Genomic DNA, 15,939 nt, shown 5'->3' on the forward strand with positions numbered 1-15,939 from the left:
GCCTCTCTCTCTCTCCTACAGGGGTCTATCTAGCTAGCTCAGTGGGTTGGTGCCCCAGTATTTCCCCTCTGGAGGCCCATATAGCTTCTCAAGTCACCGTGGCGATATGTTTGGAGTTCCCGCCACCATTCATCAAAGAAAACACAACTTGTGAATTACTTAAGAAGTCTGGCATTGAACTGAAGGAGGCTGATATGGTTTCAGAGACATCTGAAGTTTAAACTCCTATAGTCATCGAATAGCTAACATTGATAATATTAATAATCTAGTACTGGCAACCAAATAATGATGTGCCTCTATTGTAGCAATGTTATCTTGATTTATTGAACTTGTACTCAGCTTATGGGTAACACTGCATTGAAATCCCTGTAACTATAAATGTTTTTTTTTTTTTTTCATAAAACCAGCAAGAACATTTTGCATTTCCCAGCTATTTCTTGTCACCGTGTCCCTGTAGTTCCTGGAATACCCAGCAGGGGGTAGCCCACCTCTCTTTCCTGAGTTCCCTGTCAGAACCAGTAGAGCCCCCTCAAAGCTTGCCTCACGCACCAATCCCATTCCGGTGTTGACCTGCAGCTTGAGAGTCTTCAGCAGGTCTGCTTTCTTAATAAACGTAAAGGGAGATGAATCCGGTGGAATATACGACCCTCCTGTGCACGGAGGTAAAAGACTTGGCAGACGTGAGGCTAGTATAAATCTCAGCTTCCCCTTTTCTCAAGCACACCCCAGGGATGGAAACAGCCTCTACCAAGGTGGAAGACCAATAAAAGCCTTCCTCTTGTCATTTCACATGTCATTGAAGACTTCATCAACTTACTTTTCCCCTGTTCTGTCAGGGAGATTACACCACTTGTCTTCAATTAGATTAAAAAACGGTAACAGAAAATTGGTAATTCACTGATGAAGACGGGATTCTGTTTATCTAAAAGCTTCCGGGATCTCAAAGGAATTTGTTTTAATTATAGCTGTCACGCAATCTTTAAAATTCAGTTCCCCAGGCGTCTGCGGGTAATTCGAGTCCTCAAGTAAACTCTACCTAATCTTTCAAGTAGGACGGTTTATGTAGATAAAGATTTATCAACCCCTCACACCCACCAGCCACTATGTCACCCTACCAGCCTGACAGCCCCCACTTCCAGGGTGCAGGCAGACAGGGTTATAAATGGCCTCTACTGTACGCCAAGTTCTGCTGAAACTCAGGAAGCAAGCCCTGAAACTGGTGTTTCTGTGACACTGATAACATTTTACAGGAAACACTTAAGAGAGACAGAGCAGGCATTTTCAACACAGGCTTATAAGGTGTTCTGAAGTCCACCAGGACAGAGCACCACTCACCCATATAGCGAGAAGGAAGAGGGCTCTGATTAGAAGAATAGCCGACCCTAATACCCAGGCAGGTTTTTAGTCCACCCTGAACTGAATCAAATGCCTCAACATGTTCCAGACAGTCCTAAATATGCAGCCTAGTCTAGACTTTAGCCTATACCTTTAACACCAGCCTACTACTTACAGAGTGAGGAGGGTTAGCAGTCTGTTTAGCAGGGTGCATGGCTTATTAGTGTGTGTCTTTGTTCTTGCTTCGCTGTGACTGTGTGTGTATGTGTGCACGTTAATCCAGCTTAATCCAGTGCAGCAAATCTTTTTTTTTTTTTTTGTAGCTTGATGGACATTTTTGCACACATCTGGTTTGGCTTTTTGTTTGTATATATTTCTCAACATGTGTCAGATAGCAAATTAGTAAGGGTCGGATTTGCTACAGTGCCAAATTACAATCCAAAGAATTTTAATATGGTTTTGTGTGTGTGTGTGTGTGTGTGTGTGGAGTGTGGGGCAGGAAGGCTGTAGACCGAATAGTGCACTCTAATTACTGCCAAATGTTCCTAGTTAGGTGCTTTAGGAAAAAGCCAGGGGCGAAGAATTCTCACGCCAAGGTGAACTTTCTTAAAAGGAACAGCAGCCCATTTTTCCCCAGAGGATTATTCTTTTTATTGTTTTGCTCCATTCTTTAGAGCAGAATTCAGAACTTAACTGCAACTTTATAAGAGACTGCAGAGGATAGACACAGCCTGGCTTTAGTTAAATGTTAACTAAAAACATATATCGTTTATTTTGTTCAATGATTGAAAGTTACAAAACAGCATGCTTAGGGCTCCTCCTGTCTTTACAAGGGAGCCCAGCTGCATGCATGTCTGTGTCCCTGATAATGTGAAGGACATCGTCTCAAATACAAAAGCAACAGCCCTGGCCACCCACATTGGCTCCAGGAGAATGGAGTGTGGGTTAATGTACATTTCAACGTTTACTCAAGGGCTTGTTACAAAAGAGACTGAACTGTTCGACTCATTTTCTGTACTCCTGCCCCTGTTTGACAGTTTAATTTGTGAGTGGTGACGAATCCATTCAGATAAAACGTCTCCTTTGCAAGGATGAGCGGATTGCTTTAGGGCATCTAAAGTTCAGCGACTTGATAAAGTAGCATAAAATATTCAGGCATTTAGTGTAGCGTGAGCTGGGTTATCAAAGACATAAAGCACGCAGGGATTTATAGAGTCGTTTTCTGGGGTAACAACATTGGAGATTTACACAGTACTTAATATTTAAAAATAAATTATATTTAAAATAAAATACTTTAAAATCACATTTCACCTCTTTATCTAAATATATGAAATCAAACTGAACCCCCCACTGACTAAACCAAATAATAAAGCAGTAGAGGGGGGGTGGGCGGCAGCTCCCCAGGTTTGGTGCGGCTCAGCGTGGTGACTAGACTGTTTGTGCCGGCCTAGCCTAGGCCTTGTGTACACAGCTGGGGAGGCTATTTTGTCTCCTCCTATCAGCAAATGTCCATGGCTACACAAAGAAATGCTCTCTGTCATTACAGGGCCTTTATTTATTGCCAGATGTCTGTTAGTTTCTCCTGAAGCGTTTGTGTTTTTCTAGAAAACAAGCCAGGAGGTGAATGGGAAGGCTAGAGGGGGGTTCAGTCTCCTCTTTGCTAACAGGGGCCGGGGGTGCTTTTAAAAACACAAAGTAATCTCAAGACATTCTTCTCCTGTTTGCTAGTTTTTTATTTTAGAAAAGCCCTCTCGAGAAGCGAAGTTTTCCTGTACGTTATTCATGTGTTTAATAACAGTTTTGAATGTCTTCTCTTTGCACACATCTAGGAAGTTTCTGCAATACTGGACTGAAAGTAGAAGCTTCCCTGAGCGGACTTTAATCAGATCACATGAGAAAAGAAATTGAACGATTACCAGGGGAGAAGTTAAAAGAGTCCTTTCTGCAGAGCGAACGCACAGCGCAGTCAACAGGTGGGCTTGAACAACACAAAAAGCAAAGCCAGCCAGCAAGCAAACAAACACTGAGAAACCGTGCTGCAAAGCACACCCATAAATGAAGACCATGAGAGTTTTAGGTCAGATACTTAAAGTGCAAAAGGCCAAAAACGGCAATAAAACCACACAATGCACGCCGATGAAACAGAACATACATTACAGTCTACAGACCCTGTTTACCCACAAACACAGAGTAGCGTGTGAAGAAAGTGCTGCTCTCCTACCTCTCTCGCACTGGGGGCCGGTGAAGCCGTACACGCAGGCACAGCGGTTGGGTCCAATACAGCGGCCTCCGTTCTGACAGCCATTTTCACAGACCGCTGCCAAGGAAACACAACAAGAGACAGGTTCAGCTGCCATTCACAAACCCAAAACCGCAGTCTTTAAATGTTACAGTACGGCATGCTAATTTACAACCTGGGAACCCCGTTACAACAGGCCTAGAACTTAAACAATGCAGACCTTAAATTGATATTATCACCAATACAATTGACTGGATGGGTGTACAGTGTTCAAATTATCCTTCAATATCATTTAACATCTCTGCAGTACTATTGGCTCACATCTACAATTAAGTTCTTATTATTAAGGTTGTGTTTTTTTCCACTGTTATCACAGGTTTCACTATTTTTGTGAAATACTTAAAAGTAAACACAGCAAACGTTTGCCTTATTGACGCACTTCCTGTTACACTGCATTCAGGAACATGGCAGCCGGTTTAGTTCGCTTCAGGTATATTTGAACAGAAAATTATCACTGTTGTAAGTGACAACGCTATTTTTTTTATTTTTATCCGGCTTTAATAAATATTAGGTTTAAAATATGGAATATCTTGAAATGCCTATTTTTAGAAATAACCGTTTTTTTTACCATTGAAAAAAATACAGCCCTAATCATAGCATTGCCAGTAGGTGGTGCTAGGTTCCGTGTATAAAAGGATATTGAAAGCTAGGATCAGTAAAAAGAATTGACTCACGCTGTCCACAGTGGGTGCCGCTGTATCCCTTCTGACAGACACAGGAATCATCATTGCAACTGCCCCCGTTCATACACCTCACATTACAGGACTGCACTGTGGAAACAGACATACGGGGGTCAGGAATAACCTGCAGCAATGCCATCCCAACTCAGGGGGTTTCTAAGATAGATAACTGAGGTTAGAGGAGTGAGTTACAATATATTCCTGCTGTGGCATATATCACCGTAATGTAGCTCGGTTTCATCCAATGGACAGGCAGCAATCAGGCCATGTGACTACCAGGAAGAAACAGTTAAATATTTTTATCAATAAGAACCTAGATATCTCCTAACACAAGAAAACTGATTAAAACCGTGGTTTGCATTCTAATTACATACATTTGATAGAAGCAACTTCTATCATTATAGGCTTTTAATGTACGTTTACGGGGTCACTCTGGCGCTCAGCACTAGGTCATAAGAAGGAACTGCTCATGCGGTTAAAGCTGCCATTGCTGAACAACTACTAAATCAAACACCTCCAGGAACACCCCCTTAAATCACGTAATAAACGTCTCGGGAAACACGCTTACTGTTACCAGTCCCCGTCAGTTTTGCCTCCCTAACCCCCTCATAACCATGCTGTCGATTTTCAGTTTACCGCCCAGGCATGCTCAGCATGGCAGTAAGTGGCAGCGTCTATCTGGGATATGAAGTTCAGCTTTCAGGGTCTCCCTGTTTGCTCGGAGCTTCCATGAATAAGGAGCACGGAAAGGGTTTAGTTGAATCTCCCAGCTAACTAATGACTCAGAAGGATATGTAGAGTGGGGAATTGATATGAAGTATACCGATAATACGAAAAGTGGAATGTACAGCTGCTACACAATGTGCGCAATCGGAATTCACTGTGTAAGGTATTGGATAGCAGCTGTAAGTATAACATGACTCATTATATAAGTGATCGGACGACTGCTGCTGTTAAATTGAACGGGTCCCTATTAGATATTTTCTATATTGTTGTAGATAAAAAATACACTAATGAGACTCATATGCACAGTTAAGAGATATTGGTACACTTTTAATTAACTAAACCGCCACTGATTAGATTAAAACTGCACTATTCTGATCCACCTTGGACCGGACCCTGTAGGAATGTGTTCAGAGCACTGATCGGAACTGGTACAAGTCCAAAAAACACCTTGTCTGTTTCCGATACTTCCATTTCATCAATAAATGAGTAGTAACGCTTTGTAAGGAAGTCAGCAGCCTGGCTGGATTGGCAAGAGCCTGCTGTATAAAGAGCCCAGTGTCTGAGTATTAATAACTCCCCAGCCTATATATATGAGGTATCGCGTTTGCACACCGCTGACTGCCTGTTTCCAATCCGACAGACTGAACTGTTTAAGCTCAGCAACGGGGGCTGCAGTTGCGTCACTGTTTTCGGTCCTCCCCCGTGCAACACGGTCTCACAAAGCATTACTGTTCACCAGCCCGGCCCAAAACAGAGACTTAGAAAAAGTGCCCAGGGAAATCCACAGTGCAGAGATTCAAAGCATTCTTTTGTGTGTGTGTGTGTGTGCTGCCAAGCCCCTCTCTCTCTGTCTCTCTCTCTCTCTCTCTCTCTCTCTCTCTCTCTCTCTCTCTCTCAGCCAGCTGGCTCTGGCCTGGGTTACTTATTGAACCTACCCGGCTGCTGTTTGTTTGTTTGTTCACCGATGCAAATAGTAATTACGAGCGGGTTGATCTGTGCAGCTTTTATTCAACTCCACAGGATGCCCACAGCGAGCCAGCCAGCACCGCTGCCTGTTTCTTTGGTATACGGCTTTGTTACCGGGCTATAAACATGTGCCTCCTCTGGATGTGGGCTGAATACCCATAAAAGGGCCTAATAATAGCCCACACGACTAACTACAGAATATTAACAGACACCTTGAGTATTGTAAGCAAGCTGTGGTATTTCCTACAAGGGCCAATCAATTTGTCTTTATTGCATACAGCAGGGTAATGAAGAAGGCAGCATTTGGAACTAGTTTTAAATGTGTCTACTTTAAGTGCTGGGGAATATTAGGCAATACTACCTCAACCGAAGCCAAAGCTGCAAATTATACCAAAGTCCAAACCGTATCATAGGGATCACACTTATTAAAGCTGTCTTGACTGGGCTCTGGTCCCAGGGTATCTCTGTTGTTTATTGGTAACATATTAAAGTTGTCCACCCCCCCCACCCCCTCCACCAAACAACCATTACAATTCGCAGTGCCCCCCAGAGAGCAGGATCGTTCAGTGATCCGAGGGTCTGGACGGCGCTGTGCAATGGAAAATGACTTCATGGGGATTCGGAGCTTGTTGCCAGATGGAGGTCTCTTTTCCATGGAGAGATCCGCGCTGTTCTGGGATGAGGAGGAGAGAGGCTGTGTTTCCCAGCACATAAATCCAGCCCTGAGCTTCTCCCAGTGCTTTGGAGCATTAGAAGAAGTTCCTCTTTACACCTCCAGGTCAAACGGACCAGAGCTGAGAATTAGTGAGGATGTGTGTGTGTGTGTGGGTGAGTGTGTGTGTGAATTTTACCCCTATTTGGGCGCCAGGAGAAGTGGAGTTCCACTGAGTTCATGTGACCCTCTAACTTCAAAGGTCAAACAGCAATGGAGCAGTTAATCTAACTCTTACCAGCACACACACAGCATTTGGACAGCACTGTCTGGGACACAGGGAGTTTAGCAAATTTCCTTTTGTATTTGAGATTCAGAGACGCTTCCTTTGATCGTCCTGTTTTTCTCTATCCGTCTTTAAGAAAGTTGATAAATAATCAAATCCCTATTTTTGCAGTGGCAGTGCATCCCCCTAATCCACACTTAGCCCTTTCTTGGTAACAGTACGGCGCATTGTTTTTGATTACTGCTAAAAACCAATCCTTAACACAACATGCCTAGAACATGACTGATCATTTGGCTTCAGCTTAGAAACGCATGTGCACACTGCGCTTCTGCACTCCTAACATCACCACAACACAAACCCAGAGCAGTGAACAGTGATCAGGTCGAAGACGAGCAAGAAACTAAACATGCAAGCTTTGCTGGACACTCCCTTTGAGTTTCTTGCTCCATACCTCTCTAATCATCAGCTCCACTTCAACCATGGCTCTGCTTTAACCCTTTCAGTCCTTATCTTAACTGTGAATACCGTGGCCTGTGTGAAGGAGTGAAACGATTAGAAGCCCCATTCCCTGAGCTGCGGTTACCTCCTTGAGATCCACAGCCTGGAGACAGCTGGCCGTTAGAGCAGGTGCACATGTTGGGTCGAGAGCAGAACCCTTCACCACAGGTGCTCCTGCAGATCGCTGTGACAGAGACAGACAGACAGACAGACAGACAGACAGTGAGATACAGTCGTGTGCATATTTACTAGAACACCTCAAGATTTGTCATTTATATCCTTTATATACCTACCTGCATGAAAACCTCGGCCAGTAATTTTCGGTCACAAACAATAGGCCCTCATGAAAACGTTGGACCTTTAAATAGGCATCTTAGACAACTTCTAAAAAGCCTTTTACCATTTGTGGCTCAGTGTTCCATTTCTCTTACTATTTTAAATTAATTGCATGTGTGGCCTATCAAAGTCATCAATTAAATTAGACAATCACAATCAGGATTTTCAGTTCCAGCTTGATTTCACAAACACTACAAATCAAAACTACAGAAGCAATGGGGTGTTCTAATAGATTTGCACACTCCTGTATGTATGTATATATATATATATATATATATATATATATATATATATATATATATATATATATATATATATATATATATATATATATATGTACTGCAGAACATCGTATAAGGGGTGAAGAAGGAGGCTGTGAATCAAGTGCAGAGTGTGATTAAATAAAATGAAATGCTGTCAAATAATGCATTTATCACTATCGTATTGATCCTATTACAGTCATAGACACTGGTATGTATACTTGACATCTGTTTAGCTGATTTTGAAGATGCCAAGCTACAGTATAAAATGGTACACAGGGCACTTACGGACGATGCACTGGTTCCCTGCAGGAAGTGTTTTCCACCCGGGACAGCAGTACGAGTGGAAACGGGAACCGCACACATTGGGTCTGCAACACAGAAACAGTCAAGGCATTAGAGTTTCACTGAGTCCTGAGAATTTCTAAAGAATTGAGGCAGCAGAGAATTCATTTGGAGAAAAGATGCCGTGTCCCCTTAACCCTAAAGAACACAAATCAAAAATTGATATAATTTGACTTATTAGTGAAAAAAAATGCATTTGAAACCCTTGGAACGAGCGAAGTAACCTTTACTAATCCAGATGCCATTATTTTATTTTAATCATAATCCTTTTCTTAATGAATTAATTATGATTCCCTCAGGACACATTAGGGTCACCATGGCGAATGTTGCAGCCACCCAAAGCTGTCCCTTCGTACTTGCATTTATACTTCAGTACTTTTTTAAGTACTTGATCCATTCCTAGTTCCAGCTCGACTACCCCACTACTGCCTACAGAAAAGAGTACAGGCCGTTCCGGCAGGTTCCATCTCGACTGAAGTCCCCCAGTGTTCATTTACGAGACCCCATTTTCAAATGTATTTATACAGTTTATCCTGTGGAACCCTAATGCCCATTCCACTAGCGCTAGGCTATAAGGACAATGACACAACCTCTAAACTATGCCTCCTAACTCTCCATATAAAAAAAACACCAAATCATGTCATCAAATCTGCTTGCTGGATTTATCGTGTGAAAACACCATGTGCCATTTATACAGCTTTTCTGGGATGAAAGACACAATTTCAGCCAAAGAATGGTTTCAAGCCACTTCCTGAAAATGTGTCTTTGTGTTCCCTTGGCTTAAGCAAGTCAAACACACAAAGGTTTGGGTGCGTGCCTTGATCGGTGGACACTGATGAGACCCTTCTCTACTTGTATTTCCCCTTCAGACTTCCAGCACACTGCTAACATCCTGATCCCCATTCACCCTGGCAAGATTTAAGATACTTAGAATCTTACTGAGACCGGTAATAGCAGTCTAATAGGAAAACCAGGCCACAGGGATCAGGACCAACAAAGAACTAACCCCAAGTGACCCAATCCAGACTGAAGAGGTCCTCAGCACTCCATAAACACGACGGCCATGGTTCTTGTCTGCATTCACATACCCTCCAACACTTGACAGATGAAAATAGGCACACTATATTACTGACATTAACAGTAATAGTAGTATAAGGATAGAGTGCATTTAAGGTACTAAACTTTAAAAAATACATCTACAGGCAGTGCAGTGTTATATTTTTCAGAACTGATCAGTGTTTATTTCATGGAGGGGGTTTACTTTATTGACGTACAGTAATAACCTTGATTGTGATTTTAGTTTCAAATTTTAGTGAGATTTCATAGACGAGCTTGAAGTTTGTTTAAAACACGCCTGGTTTTCACTCTATCAGGACCGAGTAGATTTCAGAATCTGGTTCACACGATCAAGCTGCGAGGATCCGGTACCAAAGACAGACAGCCGGTACGGTACTGGAGAAATTGGTACAGTCGGAGGGTACGGATTCAGTCAGGAGCAGACAGGGCCTACATCTATTATCCTCCCTCCTCTTAAGAGATGTTGAAATGTATGAATGCCAGTCATTTTTGCTGGCCCAAGAGGAGTATACACAGCAGACGCATTGATATTTTGGGTCACAATGTGCTTGACCACGTCTTCAACCAAGAAAGTGATCACGTTGAGCTCTCCAGCCAGTAGTCTGCAATCCCTGCTCGCTCGCGCGTTTATCTCAGTATTGGAACGGCACTCAATTTAAAAGGGATTAGACCCTCCTCCTCCTGTCTCTTAACATTCCGCAGGCTCTTTGATGTAACCACTGAGCCGCTGGCTCTCCCTCTCGTTAACTTTAATAGAATCCTTTGTCACGTATTTAGAAAAAGAAAAACATCTTATCCAAACACAGACACCTGAGATAAAAAAATGCAGAGGACTGGGACAGAACATGCTTCACAGTGCACAGCTCAGGTAGCCAAGCAGAGGGGCAAATCGATTGGAAAATTGTTGCTAAACTGTTCAGCACCAGAGAGCTTACTGGTGCTATATTATCAACCCCCCTCCCCCACTCTACAATGAGCTTTTAGAGTTTTGTGGATGAGTGTATGTTGGGGGGGGGGGGGGTCATGTGATTAGTCCAGACCCAGCTTTCGGTGCCTGTTTACTGTAAATGCCGGAATACTCTCAGACTTGGATAGTCTAGAACAAATGTCAGTGTGTACGGAACTGGATGTCGTTCTTGTGTACTGGAGTGCGGGAAAGCTATCCGGAGAACTGAGAAACACAAACATGTCAAGCAGCATTCAATATATAAACATCCCTTAACCACGGACTGTCAAGGATGGGAGAGCGCATACCACAGACTTGTCAGTGAAGCCACAGTAAAACAAAACCACATTCGCCCCCCTCTACCAAACTGCAAGTAACTGAAAACACCTGACTGTATTATTATCGGGGATAACCAATGATTTTTACTAACTATCACCTCCTTATTCACACAGCCTATAGCATTTTGAAAACGCAACTGTTAATGAATGGCAAGCAAGATGGTTCAATATGTGTTGATTGAATTATATATTTCACAGACTAAACAAATCTCACTGTTTATCCATGCAATGCTTTCTTTGAAGGCAAGTAGACAAACATACCCTCAATGTTTCAGACCTTCATCAGTGCTGGATCTCAATTCCAAGTGTCCATAAACACAGGGCCACAAGGTCAAAGGTCGGACATCAAAGACTTTGAAACTGCTGCCCTAAGAACCATGGCAACAGTGACCCATTACTAACCACAGCTAAAGGTTGAAGGTCATCTCATTGACAGCTCACTCACTCAATTCATGGCGAGCCTGATGGTTAATTCCCTGTGGCGTATTCAGCCCCCCTGGGTTAGGGTACCTTAGTCATGTGAAACTCTTAAAGGGCTTAAAAGGCCTCTTTGTGTCACCTTTCTGGTCAACACGGTTCATATCCGATCCTTTCCGTCTAGACGAAAGCTGGGGCCACGTCCCATCTCCTTCAAAACAACGAGGTCTCAGTGACTTCGCAATATCTATGGGATTTCTCGTTCCAGCTTTTTACATCATCAGACGCTGCGCCTTTAATGGAGTTTCAACAAAGTAATCCAGCATGGTGCATTACGCAAATTATTTGCATCAAACGCTTAAGCTGTGGATCGTTTCCTGCAATACCATTTCCGTCAGCTGTTTAATGCTTTACAAGCTCTGACGTTTAGTAGAGTACGTAAGATGGTCATTTCATACTGTCAGGTTGAGTCACCAGGTGCATAGTAAATTATTAACAGCTATTATAATGGGATAGATTTCCTGTTTACTGCTCATGTGTTCACAATGCAGCTACCTGTCCCATACTAGATTACACCTTTACCAAACTCTTACTGTGTATCAGTTTGACCCATTAACGGTTTTATGGTGGGTTTTATCAGTGCAGTGGGAGTCTAATTCCCATCCCTGCTGATTAGTGGTAAGAAAACAGAACTGGCAGCAGAAAACGTTGAACAAAATCTTCTCCCTTCATTAATATCGCCAAGCAGGGCAGGCAACATCCGAAACATCTCCCCAGAGAAGAGTACTGGCTCCCTCAACCGGAGAGCCTGGAGCTCATTCAAGCAAAGCCTTAAAAGATCAGTACACATTCTAAACCATGCTAGCTGGCTGGTAAGCATTAAAAATGAATAATCATGCTCCAATGAGCTCATGGTTTGATTAGTACAGGGTTGTGAGCTCAACCAAATCCCTCCGATTACTGGCACTGCCAACTTCAACAGCTCTTGATGTAATTTACATTTTCCTAGAGAGTGACAGAGAGAAAGTGTGTGTTTTTTCTCTCTAGAAATTACAATATCCTCTAAACCATTGTTATTTAGTATTTCACAATTTCCCCTAAAGTGCATTTAGGCCACCAGGACCAACAAGCTCCTACTAAGGCCCAACCCCCCCCCCCCCCCCCCCCCCGTCCCCACTCTCTCTCTCCTCCACCCAGTCCCAGGAGGGCTGAGGTTTTCTTGCTGATCTGAACTCCTGTCCCCACCCCCATACCTACCCCTCCCTCGCAGTTACCTCAGCCTGAAACCATTGCAACATTACATCACTCCTTCACACTGTCCTTGCCTTAAAGGGACTTGCTATTAAAGCACAGCTCAGCAAAACTGGGTGAGGGTTTGAGGAAAGGAAAAGGTGGGCAACTAATAATTAATGCTACTAGCTGGGAGCGTGACGTGTGCATAAGGGGCCGTCTGCCATCTGATAGCCAGTAACACATTAAAAATCATCATCATTGACATTTCTTCTCCTTTCAGTAAAAAATAAATAAAGGCAAAATGGTGTGATAAAAAGCATGAACCCCAGCATGAGCCTGCTCCAATATATTACAGCTTGAGCTGACATAGCTTGAGCTCAGGATTATGTGGTTATAAATCATGAACCATCTACAGCTATGACCAAAAGCTATGCACCACCCTTTAGCATTAACTCATTTTGCTTCCTAAAATCGAATGAAACCTGCTGAATAATGTCACGTTAACATATTGAATTATCACTTTGTAGTTTCCCATCTACTTTGAAACGAAAAAAACTGAAGACAGCTTTTGTTTTTTGAATGATGTCTCAGTCCTAAAATTCTAGTTGATGCACAACTTCTGGCCACATCTGTATACAGTGTTGGTTCTTTTTCCATCCATTATGTATTGACTCATTACCCAGCATTCTATCCTTCAGCCAAGGAATATGGGCTTCCCTCCTCCGATGGGAATGCTTTTCCTCACTTACTCGCACACAATCTGGAACCAACCGAGGGTCAACACGGCTCTAGGTAACAGCCAACAGGATCAATGTTTTGATTGGTTTATCAGTCAGTCACTTTCAGAGCCCCAACCAACATTTTTTAACATAAGTCTGTTTTTATTAATACACTGCAGCTCAACATTTGCTGTTCTAGACACAGGTCTATAGCAAATGAAAATAGCACCTCAATAACCAAAACGCTTTTTTTAAGACTTGGTCGGAGATCCTAACTGGGTTTACAGAGCTCAGTCCAACTTGGTGGTCCTACCTCCACGTTTTCAAAACCAGAGCGCCATGGATTCAACAGACATTAAGACATTAATAGAGAGTTGTGCCTTCAAGGCAGGCCTGCTTGCAGTAGTGAGGGTAGCTGACATTGCCAGTGCTTCTGCTGTCCCTGCTTGGTGCATAGAGCTCCCAGTGTAAATTAAAACATATATGACAGTCCGCTTACCCCCTGAGGGATTCCTGTCCCCTCCGTCGCACCCTGTTAGCGATTTCTCTCTCGTCTGGCCCTGATGAGAACCTGCTGGCCTGGAAAGGGTCTTGGCCGTACGCCGACGGGCTGGCGGCCCAAAACACGGCCGTCCATCCCAGCAGCAGGTTGCTGAGCCACCTCGCCCCCATAGCCGCTCCTGTGCTCGCTGGGGTCTCCTGAAACACACTGGGAGAAGGGGTTCACTCTCGAGGGGCAGTCACACCGCTCTGCTCTCCTCTGTCCTGGTCTCTTACAAACAACAAGTCCCTGTGTTAATAAGCTGCAGCACTGATGCAATCCAGTTTGGTGCCTGAAACATAAATTCCAGAAGTATTTAATATCCACCTTGGGAAAACTGCAGGAAAAAGAATATGCATATCCCTTAGTAAAACATGAAGTGCCTGGATAACCGTTTATTTAAATGCAGGCACACGTTTCCCAAAAGACAGCCTTCTTTAGCCCCACAGAAAAGTAGGGCACTTTACCTATTGACAAACTAAACTAAAAACGTACAGGAATGCTCCCTCTAATTAAATAATGAAGTAATCAATCAATCACTCGTGGACTGACACTGGTAACAGAAATATGATTTGTGTATGATTTGTGTAACACACACACACACACACACATTGCACTGTGAGTTCAGCGTCTACCTTCCCCCGTCACACCCTGTCTGCATTGGCTACGTTTTGTAACAATCAATAAGGAATTATTTGCACTGTAATTTTACTGCGACAGTCTCTCAATCTGCAAAAGTACTGATTTAGTTTGACAATTAAAAAAAAAAAAAAAAAAAAAGAGAGACAACCGCCTTCAAAATTCTATCAAACATGTTCACGGGAAAAAAGAAAGCATTTGACGAAACACAAAGGTTCCACGTGATGTGCACTTCATTTCTGAAGCACCATGTTGCAAAAACGACAAAATATTGCATATTTTATGTGTGTGTGTTTTATTTATTTATTTATTTTTTAAAGCAAATTAATTTTGGAAGGGTACAAAATCGCTGACAAGCGTCTTCAGCAGCGGCCACAGGAGAGTGTGTGAGTAGGACGGAACAAATCAGTCGCCTGAACAAAGGCATGGGGGCGGGTTGACGGAATGATTTTCTGCTCGATTCAGGTATCAAGTTGTGTCACCGAGGTGGCGTTTCAGACAGCAACTTAATCCCATTTTCAAAACTAAATCCGCCTTCCAGATTTATTGTGCATGTGTCACTGTGGTTTTATTATATATCTCTGGAACAAAGCGAATAAGGCCATTTTTTGCACAGCATCTCCAAATTACAAGCCATGGTTTATTTAAAACATTAAGTACATTTAAATTAATAAACCGATGAGAAAAATCGTTCACCAGCTTTGGAAAAAAAAAAAAAGTATGCATCCCCCCCCCCCCACACACACACACATGAAAAACCACACACTGTAACAAGTTGTTTGAAAAGGGACACGGCGATTATTATTATTATTATTATTATTATTATTATTATTATTATTATTATTATTTATTTAGGCACTTTAGAACATCTGGGATGTTTTGTCTAAATTTGCTAACGGACTGGAAAGCACATATAGCACGTAATCTATACTTTAGTGATTACACAATATCAATTAATTAAAATTAATTATAAGTAACAAAAGATCACGCTGAATCAGAAATTGAATAGAAAAAAATTACACCCACGTATACGATATACATTACAACTAACATCTTCAATAATCAAATCGGTGTACAGTAAATTCAAAACATGCGTTCACTAGCCTGTATACAATAATAATAATAATACATAAAAAACATCTTTGCCTTGTTTGTTTCAGTAAAGCTAATCAGACAGCTATAAGGAAAAAAAAAAAGTTAAATTATGCACGCAGAAAATAATAATCCCCTGGCAAGTAAAAATTCAGGATAACTTCTGTTGTAGTGTAATTAATTTGCATAGAAAAAGACTCGAAGAGAATGAACGCGGTACCTTCAGATCCTTGGAGCGCCTTTTTGCAGCAAGCAGTTGTGTCCGGTGTCGCTTTTTGGAATGGGGATGCGGGGTGTAGAGAGGGGAATTAAGCTGTCCCAGTGTGAGAAAGGGAAGAAAAAAAAAAAAAACGTAACGATTTACCCAAATTGGGAGGAGGGAGGGCCTTCTCTCTACACGAGAGCACAGGAGACGGACTTCAGGGCAAACCCACCGCATTCCTCAAAAGAAAAATGTTTTTAATTCTGGAGGGGGGTGGGGTACGACGTGAGGTTAATTTTGGGAAGAGGGATAGAGTGAGACAATAGACATTATTACTAGTTTTATACAGTTT

General features: G+C 42.5%; 1 protein-coding gene across 2 annotated transcripts in view; it reads right to left on the bottom strand.

The window, feature by feature from the left end:
- The window catches only part of LOC121301642 (fibrillin-2-like), a 52,379-nt gene extending 36,644 nt beyond the window's left edge, over nucleotides 1-15,735 (bottom strand). Inside the window, exons 1-6 of one of the 2 annotated variants that reach the window (XM_041231204.1) lie at nucleotides 15,606-15,735; nucleotides 13,613-13,822; nucleotides 8,327-8,409; nucleotides 7,528-7,626; nucleotides 4,309-4,404; nucleotides 3,557-3,652 (exon numbers count right to left, since the gene is read on the bottom strand). In XM_041231204.1, the coding sequence (XP_041087138.1) occupies nucleotides 3,557-3,652; nucleotides 4,309-4,404; nucleotides 7,528-7,626; nucleotides 8,327-8,409; nucleotides 13,613-13,785 (547 nt within the window). In that variant the 5' untranslated portion in view covers nucleotides 13,786-13,822; nucleotides 15,606-15,735. Of the gene's footprint in view, nucleotides 1-3,556; nucleotides 3,653-4,308; nucleotides 4,405-7,527; nucleotides 7,627-8,326; nucleotides 8,410-13,612; nucleotides 13,947-15,605 lie in introns of both variants that reach the window. The other variant, XM_041231203.1, reaches the window with a different exon arrangement.
- Nucleotides 15,736-15,939: the final 204 nt, after the last annotated feature.

The sequence above is a fragment of the Polyodon spathula genome, chromosome 27, assembly GCF_017654505.1.
Source record: "Polyodon spathula isolate WHYD16114869_AA chromosome 27, ASM1765450v1, whole genome shotgun sequence".
In the NCBI taxonomy this organism is placed as follows: Eukaryota; Metazoa; Chordata; class Actinopteri; order Acipenseriformes; family Polyodontidae; genus Polyodon; species Polyodon spathula.